The following is a 25,217-nucleotide window of genomic DNA, read 5'->3' on the forward strand; positions in this document are numbered from 1 at the left end:
GGAATTCATAGAAATGTAAAGATTTGAAATTCCCCCTAATTGTCTATCACTCCAGGAAAAGCCCAAGTGTTCTGAAATGAGGGCCCAGTTCTGGAGATTTGGATAAGGAAAGAAAAAGGAGCTAAGAGCATTAAATATGTGAGGAGACTGAGAAGTTAAACTGTAGATACAGCTGGGTATTTGCTTTTACAGCTTTGATTCATTTTAATAATTACTGAGGTCTACTTTGTTCAAGGCACTATATTAAAAGCTATGATGGTCAGAGGCACCTGGGTGTCTCAGGAGACTCTTGATTTCATCTATCCTCATAGGTCACGAAATCATGGTCACCATGGTCACCAGGGTCATGGGATCAAGCCCCGCATCAGGCTCCGCTCTGAACATGGAGCTTGCTTAAGATTCTCTCTCTCTCTCTCTCTCTCTCTCTCTCTCTCTCTCTCTCCCGCCCCTGACCTCTGCCCCTTTGTCCTGCTAGTGCTGAAAATAAAAAAGAAAAAAAAAAAAAAAGGAAAAAAAAGCTATGAGGGTCATAAAATGAGCAAACAAAACATATGAGAATACACAGAATCTCTGATAAAGACCCTTACTTTAGAAAAATCACCTCATCCAAACTATGCTTCTAGAACCTGAATATGCTTATTATATACTACATTCCTTGTCCAGCCCAGGCAAGACCTCCTTTGGTAATAGTGGAAGCCCTGGCCCAAACCTACCTTTTTTTTTTTTTTTTTTTTTTTTAAATAAGAAAAGGGAATGTTTCCTTCTAATTTCCACCCACTGATCCTGGTGTGTCACTTAAAAAAAAAAGTCTGATGCCCTTCCATACAGCAGCCCTTCAAATATTATGTCTCCAAAGAGTCTTCTCCCATCCAAACAAAAGGAAACTTCTGGTACAGAATGTGAAATGAATGCTAGAGAATATAAACAACATGTACATGTCTTTCAATTTCTCCAAGTTAACAGATTTATTTTAATCTGTGTTTGTTTGTTTTTTACCTTTGCAGCCTGAGGAGTACAAGCAATATGCACAGTGCTGGGCTTCACCCCATTTGCCTTAGGTCTTTTAAACAAAGCAAACCTACTTTTCCTTCTTCCTCTATCGCCGTTTGGGAGAGATCCATTATACCTGGTGGAGGGAAAAAGTCTAGGTGATCTCTTTTAAGAACCACACAATTTTAAATTAAATGCTTTACTTTTGCCTTACAATAAGAATCAATCCCCAATTAATCATTTATTAGCACATTGTAAGTATCTCAAATTCCATTTAGTCACTGCTGATCCCCAGACCAGCTGTCTACGAGTATGAAACAAAATGAGATTTTGCTTACATTCCAAGTTACAAAGAAGTATTTTTTGGATTATAAATAGTCTTAAGTTATATGTATTTTTCTTCCCTCTTTTATTCAAGATAATCAAGAGCTGATTAATGGCATATCTGATTCCTTAGGACTCATTCTGTGTCTTTTAAAGGTAAATGTTTGCATGTGCTAATACAACCTTTAAAAAAGTCCAGTATGAATTGTCTAAAACAGAATCTCCTTTAATTGTCATTTAAATAGCTTAACTTTTGAGAGTTTTTAGATTTGTTTGATAAGTCTCAGTGACTTGAATGCACACATACACATTCACATACACATTGGCAAAACCTGTCCAAAGGAGATGCCTGATAAGTAGTGATTAAATACACTTTTGTTGTTCAGATCTCGTAATCATTTCTCCATGATAACATATATATGTCTTGAAAATAAGCAAGTAAGTGAGGACTGAATAGGAAAGAAGTTCACACCAAAACACTGGGTGTTTACTATGTATTAGGCACTATTGTGTTCTTTACCACATAACATCTCATTTCATCTATCCTCATAGAAACTCTTGAGATTGGCATCACTCAACCTTTACAGGTTAGGAATTAAGTTATTCCTCAGAGGAATAAGATTCCTTAGAGGCTTAGAGAAATTAAGCCATTTTCTGAAGGTCACACAAATGATAATGGAAAAACTAGGATTTGAATCCAGGTGTTTGTCATGCTTTTTTCATTCTTTATTGCTTCATTATGGAACGAACAGTGCCTTAATAATAATCTCCTCATTCACTGTCCCATGCCCTCTGACAAAATCTTTGGTTTGCTAGTCTCTCATATATAGTTGGTCAATCTGAGGGAAAATGAGGCAGGGACTAAGGACAGTTTTGAGGTTGAAGGAGAATATAATTGTAAAATGGCCTACATTAGTGGCTGAGAAGGAAGAGGAAGAAACTTACACTGCCACATACAGAAATTATACTAACTCTTTATACAAAACTAAACACACTGATTTCTATTGGAGAAAGCCCTTGCTAATCAGAGTTCAGAGCAGTGCCCCTTAGTTAATGTACTACTCATTCCAGGATGTGTGTTGCCACCAGACCCACTGTGGGTACCTGACCCTTCTGTCTGCCAAGTTGCATGACTTGTTTCTCTTCTGGGAATATACTCCCCTCCCTCATTGTGTTACCATCGCTCAAAGCTCTTTTCTAAGTAGTGACAACACCAAACTGACAACCATATCCAGCTTTATTTCTCCTAGGGGGCTGAAAAGTATTATTTGTATTTTAAGATACCAAGAGTGCCAATGCAGAGACAACCACTAACTGAGGGTTAAATGAGAAACTGCTGGGCTAAGAAAGACAGTTTAAACCATATACTCAATTTTAAATTCTAGTCTTCAGGGATGCCTGGGTGGCTCAGTCAGTTGAGTATCCAACTCCTGGAAGTTGAATCGCTGCCTGGGATTTTCTCTCTCCCTCTCACTCTGCCCCTCTACTGCTTGTGTTTATGCACATTAAAAAAAAAAAAAAAAAATCAATTCTAGTCTTCAAAGGACTCAAATTTCCTGGCAGAAGAATTTAATTTGGAATATTTTTTGGTACTTAAAAGCTGTTTGTTATTAATACATTAAGATCTATGTGATTTGAAATTGTAACATTGTAGTTACTACATAAGTTTCTAATCTTTTAAGTTGTTTTTATTTTTAGGTCTCAAAGGGTCTTAGATGATCTTGTCTGTCATTTTACCAAAGAGCAACCTAACGCCTAGAATGGTTAAGTAACTTGCCCAAGGTCATATATAACTAGCAATGTTGGAATAGGCACTGGAATGTAGCATTCCTGACTTCCAGTCAAGGTCATTAACTCCATATGATCTGTCTAGTTTCTTTTACTCTCTCATCTGAAACAATGGACACATTCTCACTTAAACAAGAACTTGTACCAACCTGATTCTAAAGCATGTTGTAATGTACAGAGAGCTGTTTTCTAGACAGAAGAGAAAGGGAAAGTAAATTTTGCAATTTCTAGTTTCTGAGATTTCTAGCTAGTAGACTAATATTGTGTCTCTGTTTTGATTAATGCAAGTTTAGACTAAATAAATTGAAATAATGGAATCATTTGTTCCTCAATCTTTAGATTGTGTTTATGTAAATGGATGAGAATACTTAGGAAGCAAATAAGTAGTGAGATCCTGGCCTTCAAAGTCATCGTATCATTATGTCTATACAACCCTATCATAAGCAGCACAGGGCCATAAGCACAAAGCAACAACTTCCTCAGAGGTATAAAGTAACAAATAAATGCTAACCTATGTGAAATGACCTCAAGGGGGGAAGGGATTTTGGTAAAGACAGCTGAGGCAAACTTTTCTAAAAGATGGGATAGGGAAGACAAATGTAATGACTATATGACTTTAGATAAATACACTATTTTATCTTAAGAGGATTTGTGCTTTCTGGGGGTGAGGGTGAGGCAAAATTTATGCATATTAGAGCACTTATAAGAGATGGCATAAAAATGAGAATTGAAAGAGTTTCTTGATTTAATATTATCAACATTATTTTGAGATAATATTACCTTGTAGCTCTAAATTGTTTTTGGAAATAGGTAGGAAATACATTCTAAAAAGGTTTGATTTAGATGCCAAAATTACTACCTATTATTCAGTTTTATGTGTCATCAGATGGGGAAAACTTACCCTAAGACAATGAGTTCACCATATTTTACTGGTGCTTTGGATGGATGATTTTCTTGATCAGGAGAAAACATGAGCTTGGCTGTCTTTCTCAAATCTTTGTTCACTGGTCAGGAGCCTTGGACACCTTTAGCATTATCTCCTAGAGGGAAAAGCTTTCATTAATAATATGAACAATGAATTTCAGTTAAAATAAAGATGTTGGGGCACCTGGGTGGCTCAGCTGGGTAAGCATCCAACTTTGGCTCAGATCATGATCTCACAGTTCATGGGTTCGAGTCCCTTATGGGACTCTATGCTGACAGCTCAGAGCTTGAAGCCTGCTTCAGATTCTGTCTGTCTGCCTCTCTCTCTGTCCCTCCTCTGCTCACACTCTGCCTCTCTTTCAAAAATAAGTAAACATTAAGAAAAATTAAAATAAAGATGTTATTTTCTAGCAGTCCTTGTGAGCACAATATTATGCAAAATATATCACATTATATAGAAGGTGTGTGACATTTTTCCAAAGGGTGGTTATATATTTGGTCCAACTGTTTAAATAGTTTAAAAATGTAAATTTGGAAATTTCCACTTCTAGGAAGATAGAGTAGGAGTATTTTTCCCTATTATTTGCACTAACTACAACTAAAAACTCTGGATATTATATATAAAATATAGGAAGACTCTGAAAAGTAGAGAAGGTGACCAGCTAGGGACCTTGGGGCACAAGGAACGACAAAGTGCTGAGTTCTCTGGGTTTTCTTTTTGCTTAATATATCCCAGATTTAGAGCTGAAGAGAATCCAGCAATCTGGAAATGTCAATTGGCAGAGACAAAAAAAAGCCACCTCCAAAGCTTGTTCACTCTAGTTAAAGGAAGGAGAAAGGGGCAGCCTTAGCAAGACAGGTTTTGACAATAGCTAGTCTACTGCAGCCAATCACCACAGAAATCACTGGCCCTACCACTGCCCACACAAGCAAGAGCCAAATGGGGAGCCTTGGCTTCCACCTCAGAAGGCCATAATGAAGAGTCCCTTGCTCCTGACAACCAAGGTATTTGTAAGGGCAGCCAAGTAGGGAGTCAGGACTTCCACCCTCCTGGTTGGTAACATGTCTTCACCCCTACTCTAGCTATGTCAGTGGAGACCATATGGGGAGCCTGGACTTCCACCCTCATCTGACAGTAACAAGGATCTCCTTCCCTTGGGTGTCAATGAAGGCTGAGTATGGGACCTGGAGTTCTAGGTCTACCTGGCAGTAATAAGGAGGCAGTCCCTATTCCCCTGCCAAAGCAGTGTCAGAAAAAGACAGTGGAAGCAGATTTAAATAACATCCAGAGTCTCAGAACATAATGACAAAACGTCTAGGTTTCAATAGAAAACCATTCATCATAGTAAGAACTAGAAAGATTTTTAAGACAATGCAAAAAGAATAATCAATAGATATCAAAGCTGAGATGACAGAGATGTCAGAATTACCTGACAAAGATTTTAAACCAACTATGATAAAAATGTTTTAGTAAGCAATCACAAACATATATGGGACAAACAAACAAAAAATAGAAAGTCTTGACAAAAAAAAAAAAAAAGATTTAAAAGCTCACTTTTTAGGATGGGCTCACCAGCAGAATAGAAGGGACATAATAAAGAATCAGTGAACCAGAAGATAGAAATTACCTAATCTTAACAAGAGAGAAAATAGGCGAAGAATAAGAAAGAAGAAAGAAGAAAGGAGAAGAAGAAAAGAAAGAAAGAAAGAAAGAAAGAGAAAGAAAGAAATCTTGAAAGCAATCAGAAAGAAAGAGAAATTACATCTTACTTAGGGGGCGAGGGGGAGGGGGGAAGAGCAATTAGAATGAGAGTGGATTTCTTACCAGAAACTATGGAAGCCATAAGAAAGTAGCTTATTTTTTTCAGGTGCTAAAACAACTGTCAACTCAGAATCTTATACCCAGCAAAAATGGAGGAGAAATCAAGACAGTCTCAGGTGAGGGAAAATTTGTCACCAACAGATCTACTCTAATAGAATGGCTAGAGTAAATTCTCTAAGAGAAATGATAAAAGAGAAGAACCTTAGAACATCAGAAAAGAAGAAACAACATGGTAAGTGAAAGTACGGGTAAATACAATACGTTTTCCTTTCCTTGAATTTCTACATTATGTCTGAAAGTTATAGCAAAAATTAACACCATCTGATGTGGTTCTAAATGTATGTAAAGGAAATATTTAAGACAATTATATATGGCACACCTGGACATTTATCCTAGAGAAATGAAGACTTATGTTACAAAACCTGTACATGAATCTTTATAGCAACCTTATTCATAATAGCCAAAACCTGGGAACAATCCAGATATTCTTTACTGAGTGAATGATTAAACTGTCATACATCTATGCCGTGAAATAGTATCCAGCAATAAAAAGGAACAAACTACTGGTATATGAAATAACATGGATGAATCTCTAGAGAATGATACTGAGTAAAAAAAGCCAACCTTAATGGGTTACACAAATGATTTTATTCATGTAACATTCTTGACATGACAGAACTATAGAAATGGTTAACAGATAAATTCTTGCTAGGAGTTAAGGAGGGGGTGGGAGTAAAAGGGAAGTAGGTATGGCTACAAAGGACAATAGGAAGGACCCCTGTGGTGAATGGACATGTTCTGTATCTTTACCAGTGTAGTTTTGCAAGATATTACCATTGGGGAAAATTGTGTAAAGGGTATACAAAATCTCTGTATTATTTCTTCTGGCTGCATAGGAATCTATAATGACCTCAAATTAAAAAGCTTAATTTAAGGGGCATCTGGGTGAGTCAATCAGTTGATCATCTGACTCCTGATTTCAGCTCAGGGTCATGGGATTGAGACCCTACATCAGGCTCTGTGCTAAGCATGGAACCTCCTTAAGATTCTCTCCCCTCACCTCCCACCCAGTGCTCTCACTCTTTAAAAAAAAAAAAAAAGAAAAGAAAAGAAAAGAAAAGAAAAGAAAAGAAAAGAAAAGAAAGAGAAAAAAAGCCTTATTAAAAAATATAAATTTGACACACATAGGGAAAACAACACTAACACTTCTGATAAGCCACAAAAACTGCTACTATAAACAATCCTCATAATACTAGCCTGTCTACTTTATCAGCAGTTTAATGGGATCAGGTATTCCTACATCTATTCTCTTTATGGTCTTCTTGTTAGACCTGTTACAAAGGTTTTACAACAAAACTCTTACTAGCTAACCCATGAAAGTCTCCTGGTTTTTTACATCCACCAACAGTTTTCATAGGAAACTCATGAAAAAAAAAAAATGCCTTTCTACAGTACAGTGAAATACAGCTTCTATAGCAGCACTTTCAGAGAGAAGACAACACAGACTATTTGTAGCCCAATGAATGAGAACAAGCAAAAGGAAAAGGCTTAGCCATTTTCACCCTCTTTTATCTCTTGTAACTGAAATACACATCTAGACCAACAATTCAGATAAACACACTAATTTTTATTAGTAAATTTAAAAAACACTAAATTATTTTAAAGAAATAAAACATGCTTAAGAACTATTTATTACTTTTTTAAAATGTTTATTTATTTTTGAGAGACAAAGAGGGGAGGGGCAGAGAGAGAGGGAGACATAGAATCTGAAGCAGGCTCCAGGCTTTGAGCAGTTAGTGCAGAACCTGACCCAGGGCTTGAACCCATGAACCGTGAGATCATGGCCTGAGCCGAGGTGGACGTGCAACAAACTGACCCAACTGGACGTGCAACAAACTGACCCAACCAGGTACCCCCATGCTTAAGAACTATTTAAATAAAACATATCTCCTCCATTCAGATACACTATAAACTCCCTGCATCTCCCCAGATGAATTTCTCCCCAGAGAAATGTTTTATTTCAGTAAAATAAACTATTCTGATCATATCCCTCATTTGGAAAAAGAAACAATATAAAGCTAACTAAAATCTTCAGTGTAAAAATTTAAGAGTTTTAAAACGAATTAATTCAAATTAACTAAAGAACAATTTTGGTTCCATCTAACAAGACCTTCTGATCTATGTTAAATCATACTTTAATATGAACAAGAATTCATACCTTCTTATTTCCCCCATAAAGAAGCATCCTATTATAACAAAAAGCTAAGCAAAGCTTAATTAGAAGCTTTAACTGTGCCTTTCTTATTAGACAATTAAGGTACTGCCATCAAACAGGAAAACACCGCTTTGACACATTTCTGACCAAGAACAGCAAGAATTAAAAATGTAATAATAAGAATTAAATTTAAAGTTTAAATTAAATTTTAATAGCATAGCTTTGTCTTGATTTGGACTCCTTTTTAGAGTTACTTTGTATTTTTAGGAAGTGATAATTTTCCATTTATAGTAGTAAAATGTTCCTTTTAAAATAAACTTTAAAGAGGTAAGCAATTTAAATGGTATTAAATAGTATTAGTACTGTGATCTGAAATCTGGAAGTGATAGAAATGGATGCCCATATTTGGCTGACACTAGCACGTAGCGTGGTTAGCAAGTATTAGCCTATGTTCTAGTTCTAGCTCTCTTTGAACAAAGCAATGTTTCCTCATCTCTAAAAATGATGGGACTAAAGGAGAATGAAGAGCATTTTGGAGCTGTAAAAAAATATGAGACCATCTTCTAACATAAGAATTTACAAGTAATGTACATATAGGACTACATAGATTTGGCCCATTGCCTCTACAGCAAAAGGAACAATTTTTAGTTTTGACAAATAACTAGAGTAGGGCTAGCATACATTCACCATTTTATACTTCCTGGAGCCCTTGGCCTAATTAGCCAAGAAAAACAATAGATTTCCAATTATACTTATTCTTAGTCTGCTTAGATACATTAGAAGGCTTGATTTGGGGATATTTTATCAGTGATATCAAAGTTTCAATCACAGGAACACACTCAAACTTGGCTTCTATTTCTGTATCTAATAATCTGAAACCTATAATAAAACACTTTAGTAGTATTGTTCATACACTTAAATGACCCAAGATAAAACAGTTTTCTTAAATTTAAATGGTCAATGCTATATAAACTGGCATTCTTAAACTATGAATAACATATGCCATGATAGCTACTTCTCCAGGAACCTTCTATTACAATTCTAAAACATGTTGATAGGTGACTGTTGGAAAGAAGTTGTTAGAATCTTTATATTAGGTTCTGAAGAGTCATGATTTTCACAATAGTTCAGAATCTTTAACAAAACCCAGTTGCTAGACAGTGATATTGCACTCATTCTCTTTGTATATTCTCTGTATTTAAAATCTAAATAAGATATGGAATTCTTCAAAATTAATTCCTAAATTCAATCACTTGAGAACATGAAATGAGTAAATGTATAAATTCTAATGACTCAATTACTGGCTCCACCTGTTGATATTCAATTAAGTTAGTTGGTCTGACCACATATATTCAGTTCTATCCTAATGTGATGATCTAACAAAAATAATACTAAATAATGCCCTTAATTCTGAGACTGGAAAAAAATGACAGAAAAAAAATCTTGCTAAAATAGTAAAACTGTTTTCTATAATACCTATTATTTTAAACCTCCGCTTGATCCTTAAAAAGCGAGCATGTTCTCATCAGCAGGGGCCTTCCCAAGTTCAACAAATTTTTTTAAAGAAACCTATTCTAGAATAGTATTCTTTCTTCCTTCCCTCCTTTTCTTTTTTCCCCCTCCTCTTCTTTCTTTTCTTCCTTCCTCCCTTTCTTCCTTCCCTCTTCTTTCATCTCTTCTTTCTTTTCTTCCTCCCTTCCTTCCTTTCTTTCTTCCTTCCCTCTTTTTTCAACTCTTCTTTCTTTTCTTCCTTCCTCCCCCCCTTTCTCTTTCTTTCTTTCTTTCTTTCTTTGAGAGAGAAAGCACAAGCAGGGGAGGGCCAGAAAGAGGGAGGGAGGGAGGGAGAGAACCCCAAGCAGGCCCTGCGCTGGCAGCACAGAGCCTGACATGGGGCTTGAACTCATGAACCATGAGATCATGACCTAGGGCGAAACCAAGAGTCAGATGCTTAACCAACTGAGCCACCCAGGGGCCCCAGTGTTATTTTCTGTATAGGCTGAGAAAACATTAAAAAAAATGAGCAATAAAATATACATTTCTTAGAAATAGTCTCATTACTTTGACTAATAAAACATTCTAATCATTTGTTGTTTAAAAGCCAGTGAAGTTGGGGCGCCTGGGTGGCTCAGTCGGTTAAGCGGCCGACTTCGGCTCAGGTCATGATCTCACGGTCCGTGGGTTCGAGCCCCGCGTCGGGCTCTGTGCTGACAGCTCAGAGCCTGGAGCCTGTTTCAGATTCTGTGTCTCCCTCTCTCTCTGACCCTCCCCCGTTCATGCTCTGTCTCTGTCTCAAAAATAAATAAATGTTAAAAAAAAAAATTAAAAAAAAAATAAATAAAAGCCAGTGAAATACAATTGTTTTAACATCAACTCTTCCCAAAGGGATCACTTTCTATAACATATAATTGTCAGTTTCACTTAAAGAAGGAAAACTGGGAAATCAATCTTTTTTGTTCAGGTTGCCCTCTCAACATTACACATTTTTTCTTTTATTATCTACATTGCACACAGACTTTTGCTTACTACCTACTAAACACAAATACAAAATTCCTGCCCTGAAAAAATACAAAGCAAAACAAACACTAAGCAAAAAACAAAACCAATCTTAGGTAGATGTTTACATAATCTTCTGAACACTTCTATTTTGAAGGGGAAATGAGTAGGCATAAAGACTGCTGAGGAAAAAAAAAAAAGAAAAAGGAAAATGTTTTAAAACATGAAATGCTTCTTTATGGTGAAAAACATAATGTGGATTGCATATATTGTCTCTAATGAAACAGATTCCCAGCTACACTAGAGTTCCCCTTTGGTTGATTTCAAAAGGATGACTCAAACAGAACTGTTTTGGTATGTTTGTGATGGAGCCATTTTATGAAACCAATTAAGCTGATGATTGAAGGGAGGTGAATTTATAGCAGTTTCTTGATGAGTGAAAATCTAATCATCTTCTTCCTTCTTTTACAATCGGCAGGATTAATAAACAGCATTCATCCATAAAAGGGAAGAAAAAAGAAACAATGGAGTATGAGGTTACTACTGCCTGTCAGTGACTTTTTACTTTTAACACAGCAATGGAGGAAGTAAAGTCCATGTTCTGCTTCCCAAGATACAGGGCACCCCACGTGCAAACACCCAAGTCTTCCCTGTTAGGACAGCCAAATGACATGCTGATATTCTACCACCTATAGGGATAACATTATTTTCATCCTGATGGGAAAGCAGTTAACATCTTTCCCACACAGACAGTATTTGCTCCTCTAAACTAGGGTTTCCCAACCTTGGCACTACTGATATTTTGACATTGTGGGTGGCTGGCCTGTTCACCACAGGAGGTTCTGTAATACCTGGCCTTTACACCCTCTACATGCCAGTAGCATTCCTAGTTGCAATGATCAAAAATGTCCCACCTTCCCACCCTCCCCCCATCTCTTACTCTCCTTCCCACCCCTCACCCTATGAGAACCACTGTTCGAATCTCAAATTGAGGAGGACAATTTGTTTTAGGAGGGGGATTTCCCCTATTTTGGCATAGTGCTTGGCACAAAGTAAGATATTTAATACATATTTGCTTTCTTACATCATCATATTGATGTCTTAAAGGATTATTACCAAGCCTTGTGTTAGTGAAGGCAATGGCTTAGAAGGTAGCTGCAGTTTCAGTATTTTGTTAGTCGATAAGAGTGGCTGGAAGTGAAAACTAAAGAACTATCATCTTACCCTGATGATTAATTATTAATATTTCTGTGTATTTAAAATATCTTAATATTGTAGCAACCTCTCTCAAGTAGTTGAAGGAAAGGGACTGAAGTTGGGGTGGCCACAGAAGTAGTTTTAGAGGCCACTGCTGGGTAGTCTGACATTTAGAGAAAGGCTAATCTGTGAAGGCCAGATAAGCAATTATCTTTCTGACCTAGGGGACCCATATCTAGAGAAATTAAAAGCAAGCTTTGGAAAGCATGGGGAAATCTTTTTAAATCAAAAGGGGTGTCAATGTGAATCAACCTTGGATTAAAGTCTATCTTGCACTGGCACAGAATGTTAATTAGCAAAGTGCTTTCACATAAGATTATTTTACTTGACCCTCACAATAGCCCTGTGAATTAGGTAGCAAAGTCTTATTAACTCCATTTGCCAGATAAGGGAACTGAGTGTGTCAGTCAGAAAGGCCAATGACTGGGTTCAAGGTCAAACAGGTAATATCTGGCAAAGCTAGAACTGAAACCCATATGTTAATACAACACACATTAACTCATTTAATTTCTATCACAACTATGTCAAGTATAATCATTTGCCCCCATTTTATAAATGGAGAGACTGTGGCTCCTATAAGTTATCTGGGTTTTCTGACACCACCAATCAAATCCCACCCAAGATTGGGAGGTGGGGGCTAATTCCTACATAAGAATAAAAGGCGCTATTATGGGACCATTTAGGAGAGAGACGAGAAAGTATAGCTGGGTAAGATAAACTAAACAAATTACACTCCAGTATAGACTAGTAACAACTATGCAACTATGACTAGTGTTTTTTGAGTCTGTTGAATAACTTTGTCACTTCCTTACTGCTCACTTAATTTGTCAATCCTGTTTCCTGGTAGCAATGAACAATAAAAACTTCAGTAAATGAAATGGACTTTGTATGGTTGTTTAAAAAAGGAAAAGGGAGAAAGTAACCTCAGGTGAAAAGCAGGGTATTACACCAGAGCAAATCCCTGGTACCACCAGGAAGAAAAACATGTATTAAAAGTGTCAAGATAGCTTATAGGCAAGCACCTTCATGTACTCCCTAAAAAGGGACAAGCAAGAAAAAACTGCAAGGCAGTATTCCTGACTGGCTGACCTCGATGATCACTTAATCTCGTATACGTAGAAACGTATTTTAAAAAGACACAACTAAGGTCTCAAACATTTGTTCTGTTCCTGCCCATACTTGGCCTGTATGCGACCCTTTCAGATTACCAAAGTTCCAAAAATGATAATATGCTTCTCAGAAAGCAAGACTAGAAATTCCCCTAGGTTTAACCACTAAAGTCCTGAACAAAAGTCTGCAGAAAGCAGCAAATTCAGTGGGATTTGATAGCTATTTGGAACAAAAACATCGGATAAAAGTATACTCATGGAAAATTCTATCATTTTCTAAAGTCAGCACCCAACACTGGCAGTCAACTCATGCTTATGCTACCTTTTTTTTTTTTTTCATAGTGGCTAACACTTACTGGGTTCTGTCCCTGTGCCAAGCACTGTCCTAAGCACTTTACATGTATTAACTGATTTAATCCTCAGAACAAACTTATGAGGTAGGAACTATTACAACCCTTATTTTATAGATAAGAAACTAAGGTTGTTACAACTCAAACTCTAGCTAGTTCTCTGGAACTGCTGAAATAATTGAGTTTAAAACTATACGTGGGTGGTGGGTACACGGGAGAGAACTACAATGGGAAACCAAACAACACACAAGAAAACCCCCCAACTCTTCCTACTATAAAATATTAAACAGAGCTTACATAAATTCTACTGTCCTAACATGGAAATAAACTACAATACTGACTAGCCATTTTAATTTTCTCAGTAATTCAATCAATTGTTTAAAGTTGTATTTAAAAGTCCCTTGGGTAAAATTTAAACATGGCAAAAAAATGAATAAAATGGATTTTTCCCAACCACTTTCCCAACCATTAAAAAATGCAACAATGAGTCCATGGTCATCTTTTTTTTTTTTTTTAAGATTTATTCATTTTTCAGAGACAGAGCCTGAGTGGGGGAGGGGCAGAGAGAGAGGGAGACACAGAATCTGAAACAGGCTCCAGGCTCTGAGCTGTCAGCACAGAGCCTGACGCGGGGCCCAAACTCACGGATGGTGAGATCATGACCTGAGCTGAAGTTGGACACTTAACCGACTGAGCCACCCAGGTGCCCCTCCACGGTCATCTTTTTAATCTTTAGGAGTAAACCATATTAATCTTCTGTAGGTTGTGGGCTCTTCCAAAAAGAGTATTAAGTAATAATTATTTTGGACAGTTAAATTACTCCTAGATATTTCTGGGTTCCTCTAGTCTTTATTTTTCTTGAAACGCTGACCAAGTTGTATGCATTTTAAAAAAAGCAACAACAATGGTCTCAAAATATCTCCCCTAAGACATTTATTACTTATACAGGAGAAAACAGAAACTTCATAGTGGGGAAAACCTGACAGACTCCATTTTAACCAAGTAATCAAGGATAACATTATCCATAATAAGACATTTTGAGATCATGTATCCCTTGATTATGATGCACCAAGGACCCATCACTTCTTTCCATGGTATGTTGCCAAAAAAAATGTATAACCTCAATCTAATTACCAGAAAACATCAGACCAAAACAAATTGACAGACAATATTTCCACAAAATAACTATCAGTACTCACTCAAAGTGCCAAAGTCATAAAAGACAAAGACTGAGAAACTCCCAGGCTGGAAAAGGTTAAGGAGATGCAATAACTATCTCGGACATGGGATCATGAACTGGATCCGGGAACAGAAAAAGGACATTAGTGGAAAACTGGTTAAATTTGAATATGGGCTATAGTTTAGTTAATAGTATTGTATCAGTGTAAATTTCCTGGTTTTGATAAATAAAATCTGGTTACATACACTGTTTACATTGGAGGAAGCTGAGTAAAGGGTGTATGTAAACTTGCTGAATTATTTTTCCAATTTTTCAGTAAGGCTAAAGTTACTTCAAAATAAAAAGTAAAAAAGACACAAAAATAGAACGCACAAAATAGCCCTTTAATTTAGTAAAAGGCATTAAAAGACAAATTCAAGATTCAAACTTTGCCTCCTTTCAGCCTTCTCCTAACCTAAAGGTGCAATGTATCTAAGCTGTGTGCTGGTCCTGTCAAGTCATAGCGCCTCCCAGGTCTCAAGTTCTTTCTCTGATATGAAACTGCCCATCCACAGCCCCCTTGCTCAAGAAAGTTGTTACTATACAAGTGTGGCCACTCGACGGACTGAGTGATACCAGAACCAAAATGACCCATTCCCACACTGACCAGAATTTTGTAGAACGATATTTCATGGATTTTTCTTTAAAAAAAAAAAAAAAAAAGTTATGCACATAAGGGCAACTTTACTATTAATGTTGTAGGTGGCTTTATTAGAAAACATTTTGGGGGCCCTTGGCGGCTTGGTCAGTTTAGCATCCGACTTCAGCTCAGGTCACAATCTCATGGTTTGTGAGTTCAAGTCCCATGTCGGGCTTTGTGCTGACAGCACAGAGCCCACTTCAGATCCTGTCTCTCTTTCTCTTTGCCCTTCCTCCACTGGTGCTATCTCACTTGCACTCTCTCTCTCAAAAATAAACACTTAAAAAAATGCTTTAAAGAGGGGTGCCTGGGTGGCTCAGTCGGTTAAGCATCCAACTTTGGCTCAGGTCATGAGTTCAAGCCCTGCATCTGGCTCTGTGCTGACAGCTCAGAGCCTGGAGCCTGCTTTGGATTCTGTATCTCCCTCCCTCTCTCTCTGTCCCTCCCCTGCTCACCCTCTGTCTCTCTCTCAATAATAAATAAACATTAAAAAAATTTTTTTTTATATGCTTTAAAGAAAACACTTTGTATATGCAATAATATCATAGTTCCTGAATTCATGCATTTACATTTAATTTTCTTATCTATAAAGTGAAGGTTTATAATAGTTCCTTCCTCATAAGGTTGTTCTGGGGATTAAATCAGTTATACATGTAAATTCAGTTAATGTATGGACATTTACATGTAACTGACATCTTTTAACAGTATTTGAATTTGAGTTCTGTCCACCTATACACATGAATCCTGGTCTTAAAGAATTTATGAAAAGGAATAGAAGGGAGCAAGAGTTAGGAAGAAGCAGCATCAACCTATTAATTCTGATATATTTCATTAAAACAGAATCTTGAAAAGCTACAAAGTCAAGGACTTTCCTGACTTATTCACTAATTACTTCATTATGATAGTGTTTTCTTTAAACTAGCGGAGACACTTGTGAAGGTCTAAGCTGTGACTGCCTAGGGTGAACCCTGAGAACTCTGGCCCTGGACAGTCATGAGGGCTAGATCCAGGTCCTTCATGAATTCTCCAATCTACTATTCTGTAGCACATGATTCTGCTATTCTGTAGCACGTGATTTTCTCTACCAATAAAATGGTGACAATATTCTCCATACTTCATAGAATTTGTCACTAGGACTGAGTAAGAACAACAAAGCTGCTTTGAGATTTGGATGTTGGGCCATCTGCTCAGTTCCTCACTGTATACTTAAGTCATAGACTTTTGGGTCTCTTAAAATTATTTAAACTGTGAGAGTAAAAAAAAATTTAAGTACTTGCTAAAATACCTAGTATGTATTTAGTTAGGCATACAAAGTAGGTCTTATTAATACTTCGTTAATTTATGGTGATACTGCTTCATCACTTTAGATTTTTCTCAGAGATTTGTCTTTATTTCTTAGTACCTAAACAAATGTTTACAATCTATTCTTTGTAAGTAAATTTGACATTATGAAAGTTCTAGTTTTCTACTTCTTACAATATAGTTAACAGGCCCTGAAATACAAACGAAGTCCTCAAAAATCATCGCAATTAGTTTTAAGGTTGAATGTTGTATAAATGTTTGGTTTTTAATAGGGTAAAAATAGTACATCTAAGTCCAGTTGGATTTTGTATACATATTACCTGCTCATATAGGGAAGTTAACTTCAACTTTTAATAGTTTCCTAATTCCATTATAAGTTCTACTCAAAAGGACTGGAAAAAGAAAAGTGTAGTTGAAAATTCAAATTACAAATCATCTCCAATATTGTTTTAACATTAAGGTCAACTACCTATAGAAAGAGATCATTATTTTTTAATTTTTTTATATTAAATATAATTTATTGTCAAATTGGTTTCCATACAACACCCAGTGTTCATCCCAACAGGTGCCCTCCTCAATGCCCATCACCCACTTTCCCCTTTCCCCCACCCCCCCATCAACCCTCCGTTTGTTCTCAGTATTTAAGAGTCAGAAAAAGATCTTATTAAAGGATGACAACTATTATTAATCTCACTAACAAAAAAAGTTTCATTTTGTAAGTTTTAGTTTTCTTTCTGGCTCATGAAAAGTTCTCAGAAGTAGCAGCTGATCTTTCTCTGACCAAATCATGTTTTCCCCATAAATTTTTATAGCAGTAATTTAGAGACATTGTGTGTGGGAGGCTAAGAACATCTATTTTTTAGCAGAGTGAATACTTTAAATCACTAAGTGTGGCATTCCTATTTAACTCTTTTCATTAGGAAAATGATACATACATATAGCTGAGGTATTTCTACAAATTTCTTCTCTCCACTCTGATTAATGTTATATTATCACATTACAAATACCCCAATTATGTAAAATTATCATGATAAATTTTTCCTTATTTGCAAGTTTTCTCTTGTTACTGACTTCAATTTTATACATGTACAAGAGAGTGAGTACCTCCCTCTCACTAACAAATTAGAAAATTTGATAAAAAATGAACACACATTACTGGGCAGCATGTCAGTATTCTAGCAAACAGATTCCGTTTTTAATAAATTTCCTATAAAAAGAAACAAAATCTCAATTATAACCATTTTTTTTAAATGAAAACACAATGCTTCAGAAAAGAATACTGGGGAACTTATGATTGTTCATTTTATAGCAGAAAGCACCCCCTCTCATCAATCATCAGATCTAAATTATTAAATCTCTTCCTATCATATCAGAGGAGGAACAACAAAACATTCAAGGTAGAAACATTACTTAAAATCCTTAAAAGCAAGATTCTCAATATTAAAAAATCTTTACAATTTTTCCTTATCTTGTAAGAATGTCTAAATAGTAAATTGTAGTTATCTCAAAGGCCTACATCTCTTTGAGAGGATCTCAAGAGGAGATTTATGGTCAAAAGACAAGATTCTGAATAAGCTGTCAATAGCTAACCAAAGTACAATAACAGCACCATCATTCTGGTTTCCAACTAATTTCCTTCAGAGAGCAACATAATTCTCAAATTTAATAATTTAAAAGAAAACAATGGACAACATTAAGTTCTAAAGCATGTAAAAAACTATATACTTGGATTGGAAAAATATTACAAATGAAGAGTTTTCAGGTTTCTGTTGACCAACAGTCAATGGGCAATAAACACCTGCAGTTATTTTTCTGTAGGACTGATGGGAGGTGAGATTAACATTTGTAAAGCCTCTCTAATGACACAAAAGCCTTGGAGCTTGAGATTTATTCAACCTTTTCCCTAAGACAGAAGGTAATGTAATTCATACATAACATACTTCTAAAGCTGAATGTGAAAAAATCAAACATAAGCAATCTGATTATGATTCAAATCATTCGTTACAACTACAACCTTACCTAAAACCTGAAGCACTGACGTGACACTTAATATTAAGCTACAGAATACCTACCTCTTCATTCCATCGCTATCACCACAAGCTAGATAAACAACCCACTCAGCAGAAGATAAAATCCAGATAGTATTAAAGCATCTCCCAATTACACTTGGAATCACACATTGAATAGCAGCCTGCTCAGTGTTCTTTCAGTTAAGCACTTCATAATGTGTAGGTGGGCCTGTGTTACGCAAAATAGGTAAACACTATATAACTCTAAATTCTATTGGCTCAAGTGAGAATTCACTTCTCCCTCACCTCCTCCCTAAGGAAGTCTGTGGCCCAAATGGGAAGAAACGGAAGTAAGAGGGAAGCATAGAACAGTTTTTAACACAGGCTTAATTTCAAGTTATGGAATAAGGTACCTGAAAAGGAAATATTCTATTTCTTAAAAGGCTGACTGAATTAACTACATAAATGCTCTAAAAATGTCAGAAGTATAACTAAGATACCAAACTACCCTTTCACGATAGTGTAATAGTCTATTTTTACCAGATTTGGTATAATACTCAACCTGTTAAGAAACATTCCATTAAAAAACACAGAAGAATCGACACAATTCATATGTAAAGAAACAGTGTCTGTTTAGCACTCTCTAATGAATCAGACTCTTTTTGTCTTGTTACAAAAGACTACATTATCCCAGGCATAAGAACAGGTGAACATCTGATCACATTTTCAACTGATCATGTTTTTTTATATCTAATTTTGTATTTTAAAATAAACTAGGTTCATTTGGTGCTCATGAACATGGAGAATCAATAGCAATACCCAGAGGTGAGCTGGGACTGTTTAAGCTTCACCAAATAGCTACTGGACACACCGTTCAGTACAGACTTCAGATGCTCTTTTACCATCCTACTTGTAAACTTCATTTGAAGAGTTAACTTCTTGTTACTCCAAATTCCCCCATTCCTCTTAGGAAAAGAAATGTGTTTTCTTATGAAGGGTTGTACATGGAACTCATCTATTCCTCAACACAAAGGTGAGCGTGCTTTGTGCTTAATTACATTTAAGATTTTTTTAAAGCACGCTAATTAAGTCATAAGAATAAATGCTGGTTTATACCTGTTCAATAGGCTGCCTATGCGATCTATACTCTCCACTCATTAAACTGTTGTCCAAATCGAGTCTAGGGGTTGATATTCTGTTACACAAAAATAAATGCTTTTGGCTGGCCTATGTCTAATAATACCTTGTCACCTAATGCCTTGGCACAAACTACACCTCCCTCTGTCTTATAGCTGCAAGTTTACTTCTGTTGCTTCCCAGCATTCCCTATCTGTGTCACATGCCCTGAAGCTGTTCTTCAGTAAGTCTACATCATGTTTCTTTTGCCCATTCTGCTGGCAGTAGGCCTTTAAGGTTACTGCGAAGTAAATCTGCTCTAGTATCGTGCTTTTGTTTAACCAGTGTAGATGCATGTCCAGTCCAGGAAGCATATCTGTAAAAATGATCTGGACACATTCTGAGATTTTGCTATTTGTTGATCCTGCCTTGTCATGTGACTCTAGGCTGATGAAACTGCTCAAGAAGCCGGACATTACAGGTCCAGCAGTCATACTAAATAGAATGCAGTTGTGACGGACTATGCCTTAAACTGGATTCTACAACAAAACCTGAGGACTTGCCAGTCTTTAGACCAACATATCAACTCTCTTAATTTTGGGAGTGTTTCTTGCTCAACAACTAAGGTAACTGAGATATCAATAGCTCATATGCTATCATCATGAACTACCTTAATGATTAAAATTAAAGCATTAAGACTATGAAAGTTCCTTATATATTTCAAACTCTGTGTTTATACCAAATAGTTTCCTGAGGGAATATAGTTTTCTTAAAGAACTCTAAGAAGACATTAAAGGCAAAACATCCATATTTTCTAAGTGAGTATGGTGAATTATTTTTATAATGAAACAAAGACCCATATTCATAAAGGAGAGAAGGGCAAAAATTATATCTCCAAGTTTTTCTTTCCCAATCTGAATTCTACTTTTTGCTTTTCACATGTGCTTTATTTACAATAATGTCTGATTAATAATATCATGTAGACCAGTCAAATACAAGAAAACTTTAAGTACTCTTCTTGGCTAGTGGGACTCAAAGCTCCCAAACACTGGCAAATGGACTTGAATCTTGGTGATCTTTCTCCTACACTTCTTCCATATCTAGCTTGGCTTACAGCTGTCTTAAATTTCCTTGTCTCCATCTACAATGTCTGAACTTTTGGCCAACATCTCAGTTGAGCTTGGAGACCAATGATAAACTTATAAAAATCATTCCAGAGGGGCACCTGGGTGGCTCAGTCAGTTGGGCGTCCAACTTTGGCTCAGGTCGTGATCTCACCGTTCATGGGTTTGAGCCCCATGTCAGGCTCTGTGCTGACAGTTCAGAGCCTGGAGCCTGCTTCAGATTTTGTGTCTACTCTCTCTTTCTCTCCTCTGCTTACACACAGACACACACTCTCTCTCTCTCAAATAAATAAATAAATATCATTCCAGAAAAAGACTAAACAAAAGTACACTTACCTCATGATTTATAGGCCTTTCCAGATGTTTCTTTTCTTATGGTCCTATTTTTCTTCTTATTCGTTATAGCCTAGCTTTTGATTTCACCTTTGGACACAACTAACCTCTGAAAGCTTGCTTCTTCTCTAATGTGATCTCTGAAAACTTCCGCGGATACAATCAAGGACTCATTCCTCATGGTCCCTTCACCTCTAGCCACACCCACAGCAGGTGTGTAAATTATTTCATCCTTTAGTTCTGCCTCACTGATGATGCATAGGCCATGTTCTTCTAATCCATAAGCAAACCCATACAGATGGCACTGGCTATTCTATCATGTCTATACCGAGTATCTACCTGTGCCTGGTTTTTTACTTGCCAAATTCATCTAACTCCATTCCTTTCCAGGAAAAGATACACTGGGGCCTAAGATTTTTCAACAAGGGAGGGAAGGAAGAAGAAGAAAGTCACAGGTATTACTGCACCATATAGTCACATTCTAAAGCTGGAAAGAACCTTAAAGAATATTCTGTTCAACTTGCCCATTTTTCTGTTCAATTTCCTCATTTTACAGATGAGAAAAATCTATAGGTTATAGAGGGTAGGTTATTTGATGAGGTTGGAGGGCTAAGGAGTGGAGCTAGCTAACAGATATTTTGACTTCTATGTTAGTCTGGTTCATTAGTTTTAGAGGCAATACTGCAAGTACTAAATAAAGAGCAGTCAGCCAACAAGTAACTCATACTTTGTACTGTGCAAATATTATCACATGAGATAGCTAAAGATCCACCTTTAGCTCTATTTGCTGTATTGGTTGTTATAATTTATATCATAAAAAGAAAGCTGAAAATTACATAAATAAAAATTTGATGATGGAGATTTCTCTTTGCTCACAGAGATGCTATGCCTCCCTGAATTGTCTGCTCACTCTCCCACTTTGTAGGCTTTTGCTAACCTGGAAGTCTCCTTAAACCAAAGAAACCTAGATGTCAAAAGTACTGCCATAGATAACCCACAGAATGGGAAAAAAGTCCTTGCAAATCACTTTCTCACACAGATATATCTATATCTAGATACAGATATATAAAGAACTCTTGCAATTAAATGATAAAAATATAAAGCCAATTAAAAACTGGTAAAGGATCTGAATAGACATTTCTCTAAAAACGATGAACGAATGAGCAGTAAGTACATGAAAAAATGCTCAACTCACGAGCCATTAGGGAAATGTAAATCAAAACCACAATGAGATCCCACTTCACAGCCACTAGGATGACACAGTAAAAGACCAATAGTAAGTACTGGATGTGGAAGAGCTGGAACTCTCAATCACTGCTGGTAGGAAAGTAAAACGGCGCAGTCACTTTGGAAGACAGTCTGGCAGTTCCTTAAAAGATTACACATTAAGTTATCATATGACCCAGGAATTCTATTCCTAGGTGTATAGCCAAGAGAAATGAAAACATATGTCCACACACAGACTTGTGCACGAATCTTCACAACAGCATTACACATATGGTCAAAAAGTGGAACAACCCAATGTCCACCAACTGATAAATGAATAAACAAAATGTGTTATGTTCATACAATAGAATATCTGGCAATAAAAATGAATAAAGAGCTATTAAAATAAAACACAAATGGTGACCAGTATTGAAAACTCCCTGAGCAGTCATACAAGCAAAGTTTAATTTAGCTTATTATGCAAGACAGGTGAAGTTAACTTGACCTGTGTCACTTCTAAAAATCATAAAATAGTTCCCCCAAATTGGTAAGGGGTGACCAGTTACCAATTCTTTTTAAGAAAATTCCAATATTGCAAGTATCTGAGCCTCATTTCATGTTTTGGTTGAATGCTCCCAGTTTACAAACTGTCTTTTTGGTGTATGCGCAATAAACTCTTACTAATTTCTCCTTAAGTGATTCATTGATTTTACCTGTTTTTTTAATGAACTTTTGACAGTACTGATAAATGCTACAACATGAACGAACTTTGAAAACATGTTAAATGATTGGGCACCTGGGTGGCTCAGTCGGTTAAGCATCAGACTTTGGCTCAGATCATGATCTCACGGTTTTTGAGTTTTGAGCTTGAGTTCGAGTCCCTCATCGGGCTCTGTGCTGACAACTCAGAGCCTGGAGCCTGCTTCAGATTCTGTGTCTCCTTCTCTCTCTGCCCCTGCCCCACTTGTTCTCTGTCTCTCTGTGTCTCTCGAAAATAAATAAATGTAAAAAAAAAATTTTTTTTTTAAAGGAAAACACGTTAAATGAAAGAAGCCACTCACAAAGGACTATGTATTGTATGATTCCATCTACGTGAAATGACCAGAATAGGCAAATCCACAGAAAGAAAGTAAAATTAGTGGCTGAATAGGGTAAGGGCAGGGAATTGGGGTTTGGGGAGTGATGGCTAAAGGCTAAGGGGCGTCTTTTTCAGGTGATGAAAATGTTCTAAAATTGATCATGATGATGTGGGTAAACTGTATGATACATCTCAAATAAAGCTGTCATTAATAAATAACAAATAAATAAAATATTACCACATTAAAAAAACCCAACTCTGACATAGACTTGAGATCACCGAATGCTGGCATTCATCTGGAATTCAAATACTGATCTTTTAAAGAATAAGAGATCAGAAGAACTTATGCAACTTTAGAACTTGCATAAGTTAAAAAATTCTAAATATTTTAACTCCTACTACTTGTTGAACCAGAGAAACTGAGGAAAGTAATCATTTGAACATTCTACAAGTTTTCACAAACAGAGCTTAATTAAGACTTTTCCAAACCAAATGCTTTTTGTGCCAGAGATCACAAAATTCACAATTAGGCTTGGAATTTCTAACCTCATATTATTTTAATCTAGCTTTAATTGTAGACACAAATTTTTTTGGTTCACGTTTTGCTGATATTTTACATCAAGTTCAGTTGATGCAACTGAGCACAGTGTTTCCTCTAACACCAATCAATTCATCAATTCTCTGGCACCAAGTGGGTGTCCAACAATTCAATTCAACTGACAACATCTACCTGGAGTTAACTCAGATCCCACATGTTAAAGGGCTCAATCCCAAAAGACCATCCCACTTCCAATGCCAGTCACAAATCCCAGGCTATCTTTACTTTCAACTAACAGGCTATCCATCCGGGGTTCCCATTCCCCACTCCTCATGTTCCATAATTTACTAGTATGGCTCACACAACTCAGGAATACACTTCACTTACATTTATTTTATTATAAAAGGAAATAATAGCTAGATATAATACCTTACAATCCTGTTTGGTTAAATAGCTAAAAATAGTTTAAAAACTATTATTTCTAGGTTATCAGATGATGCAATCTCTACAAGACAAGATTTCAAGAGCTATCCCTCTTCCAATATTCTAGGTTGGTATTTTCCATTAAATGCTTATTAATGATTTTTTTTTCCTACTAAAAATAGCAACTGTAGGTGTCCCTTGTGGTTTAATTAACTTGGATGTTTGAGTAGTTTTCAAACTGAGGGCTGTGATCTCCTTACCTTTAATTTTGTGCATCTAGAGTAACTAGTAATGCAATTACTAATTCAACAAATTATCAGTGAACATTCACTATGATGCCAGAAGCTCTGGGAGTATTCAAATGAACGCAAAAGGTGTAATTCCCTACACCACCACTTGTTTATTTATAGTCAGCCCAACCTAAATCAGAACAGGACAGATACTATATTAAAGCAAAAGACCAGAGGTACTGAAAGACTGCAAAGAAAAGTATTACCACTTTGGTGGAAGAGGATCCAGGAAAATCTTCACAGAAGGGGGTTTTTGATAAGCAGAGAAATAGCAGTTCAGGTGAAACAAACACATGCATCAAGACAAAAAAGGCAGGGAGTAAAAACTGGATTGTGTGCTCAAGAAAGGGTAAGTGAAAAGGTTCCCTGGAGGGAAGTGATTGGTTAGGAGACAGATAAACAGTAAATCTGTGGAAATCAAGGAGCATGTCTCTGTAAGCTCAGGCACTATCAGCAAACACTGAATAAATGTCTATCTAATAACTGAATGGGATGCAGCTGAAAGGCAAAGAAGTGCCTGATACAGCGGACCTTAAGGACCTGGAGTTAATCAAAAGTCTTTACACAAGGTTTCAGAGAGGGGAAGAAAGCAAGTGTGTCATCTACTGGGTAGCAGGTAATAGAACTTTGTTAAGTGTTAAACTCAATCTTTACAACTGTCTTCTAA

General features: G+C 36.4%; 1 protein-coding gene across 2 annotated transcripts in view; it reads right to left on the minus strand.

Moving 5' to 3' along the window:
* Nucleotides 1-25,217, minus strand: part of PELI1 (pellino E3 ubiquitin protein ligase 1) — a 61,704-nt gene that overhangs the window by 14,744 nt on the left and 21,743 nt on the right. The window contains exons 2-3 of one of the 2 annotated variants that reach the window (XM_049650307.1): nt 4,004-4,142; nt 997-1,126 (exon numbers count right to left, since the gene is read on the minus strand). In XM_049650307.1, the coding sequence (XP_049506264.1) occupies nt 997-1,126; nt 4,004-4,074 (201 nt within the window). In that variant the 5' untranslated portion in view covers nt 4,075-4,142. Of the gene's footprint in view, nt 1-996; nt 1,127-4,003; nt 5,460-25,217 lie in introns of those variants that run through there. The other variant, XM_049650308.1, reaches the window with a different exon arrangement.

This window comes from Panthera uncia (assembly GCF_023721935.1).
Source record: "Panthera uncia isolate 11264 chromosome A3 unlocalized genomic scaffold, Puncia_PCG_1.0 HiC_scaffold_11, whole genome shotgun sequence".
Taxonomy (NCBI): Eukaryota; Metazoa; Chordata; class Mammalia; order Carnivora; family Felidae; genus Panthera; species Panthera uncia.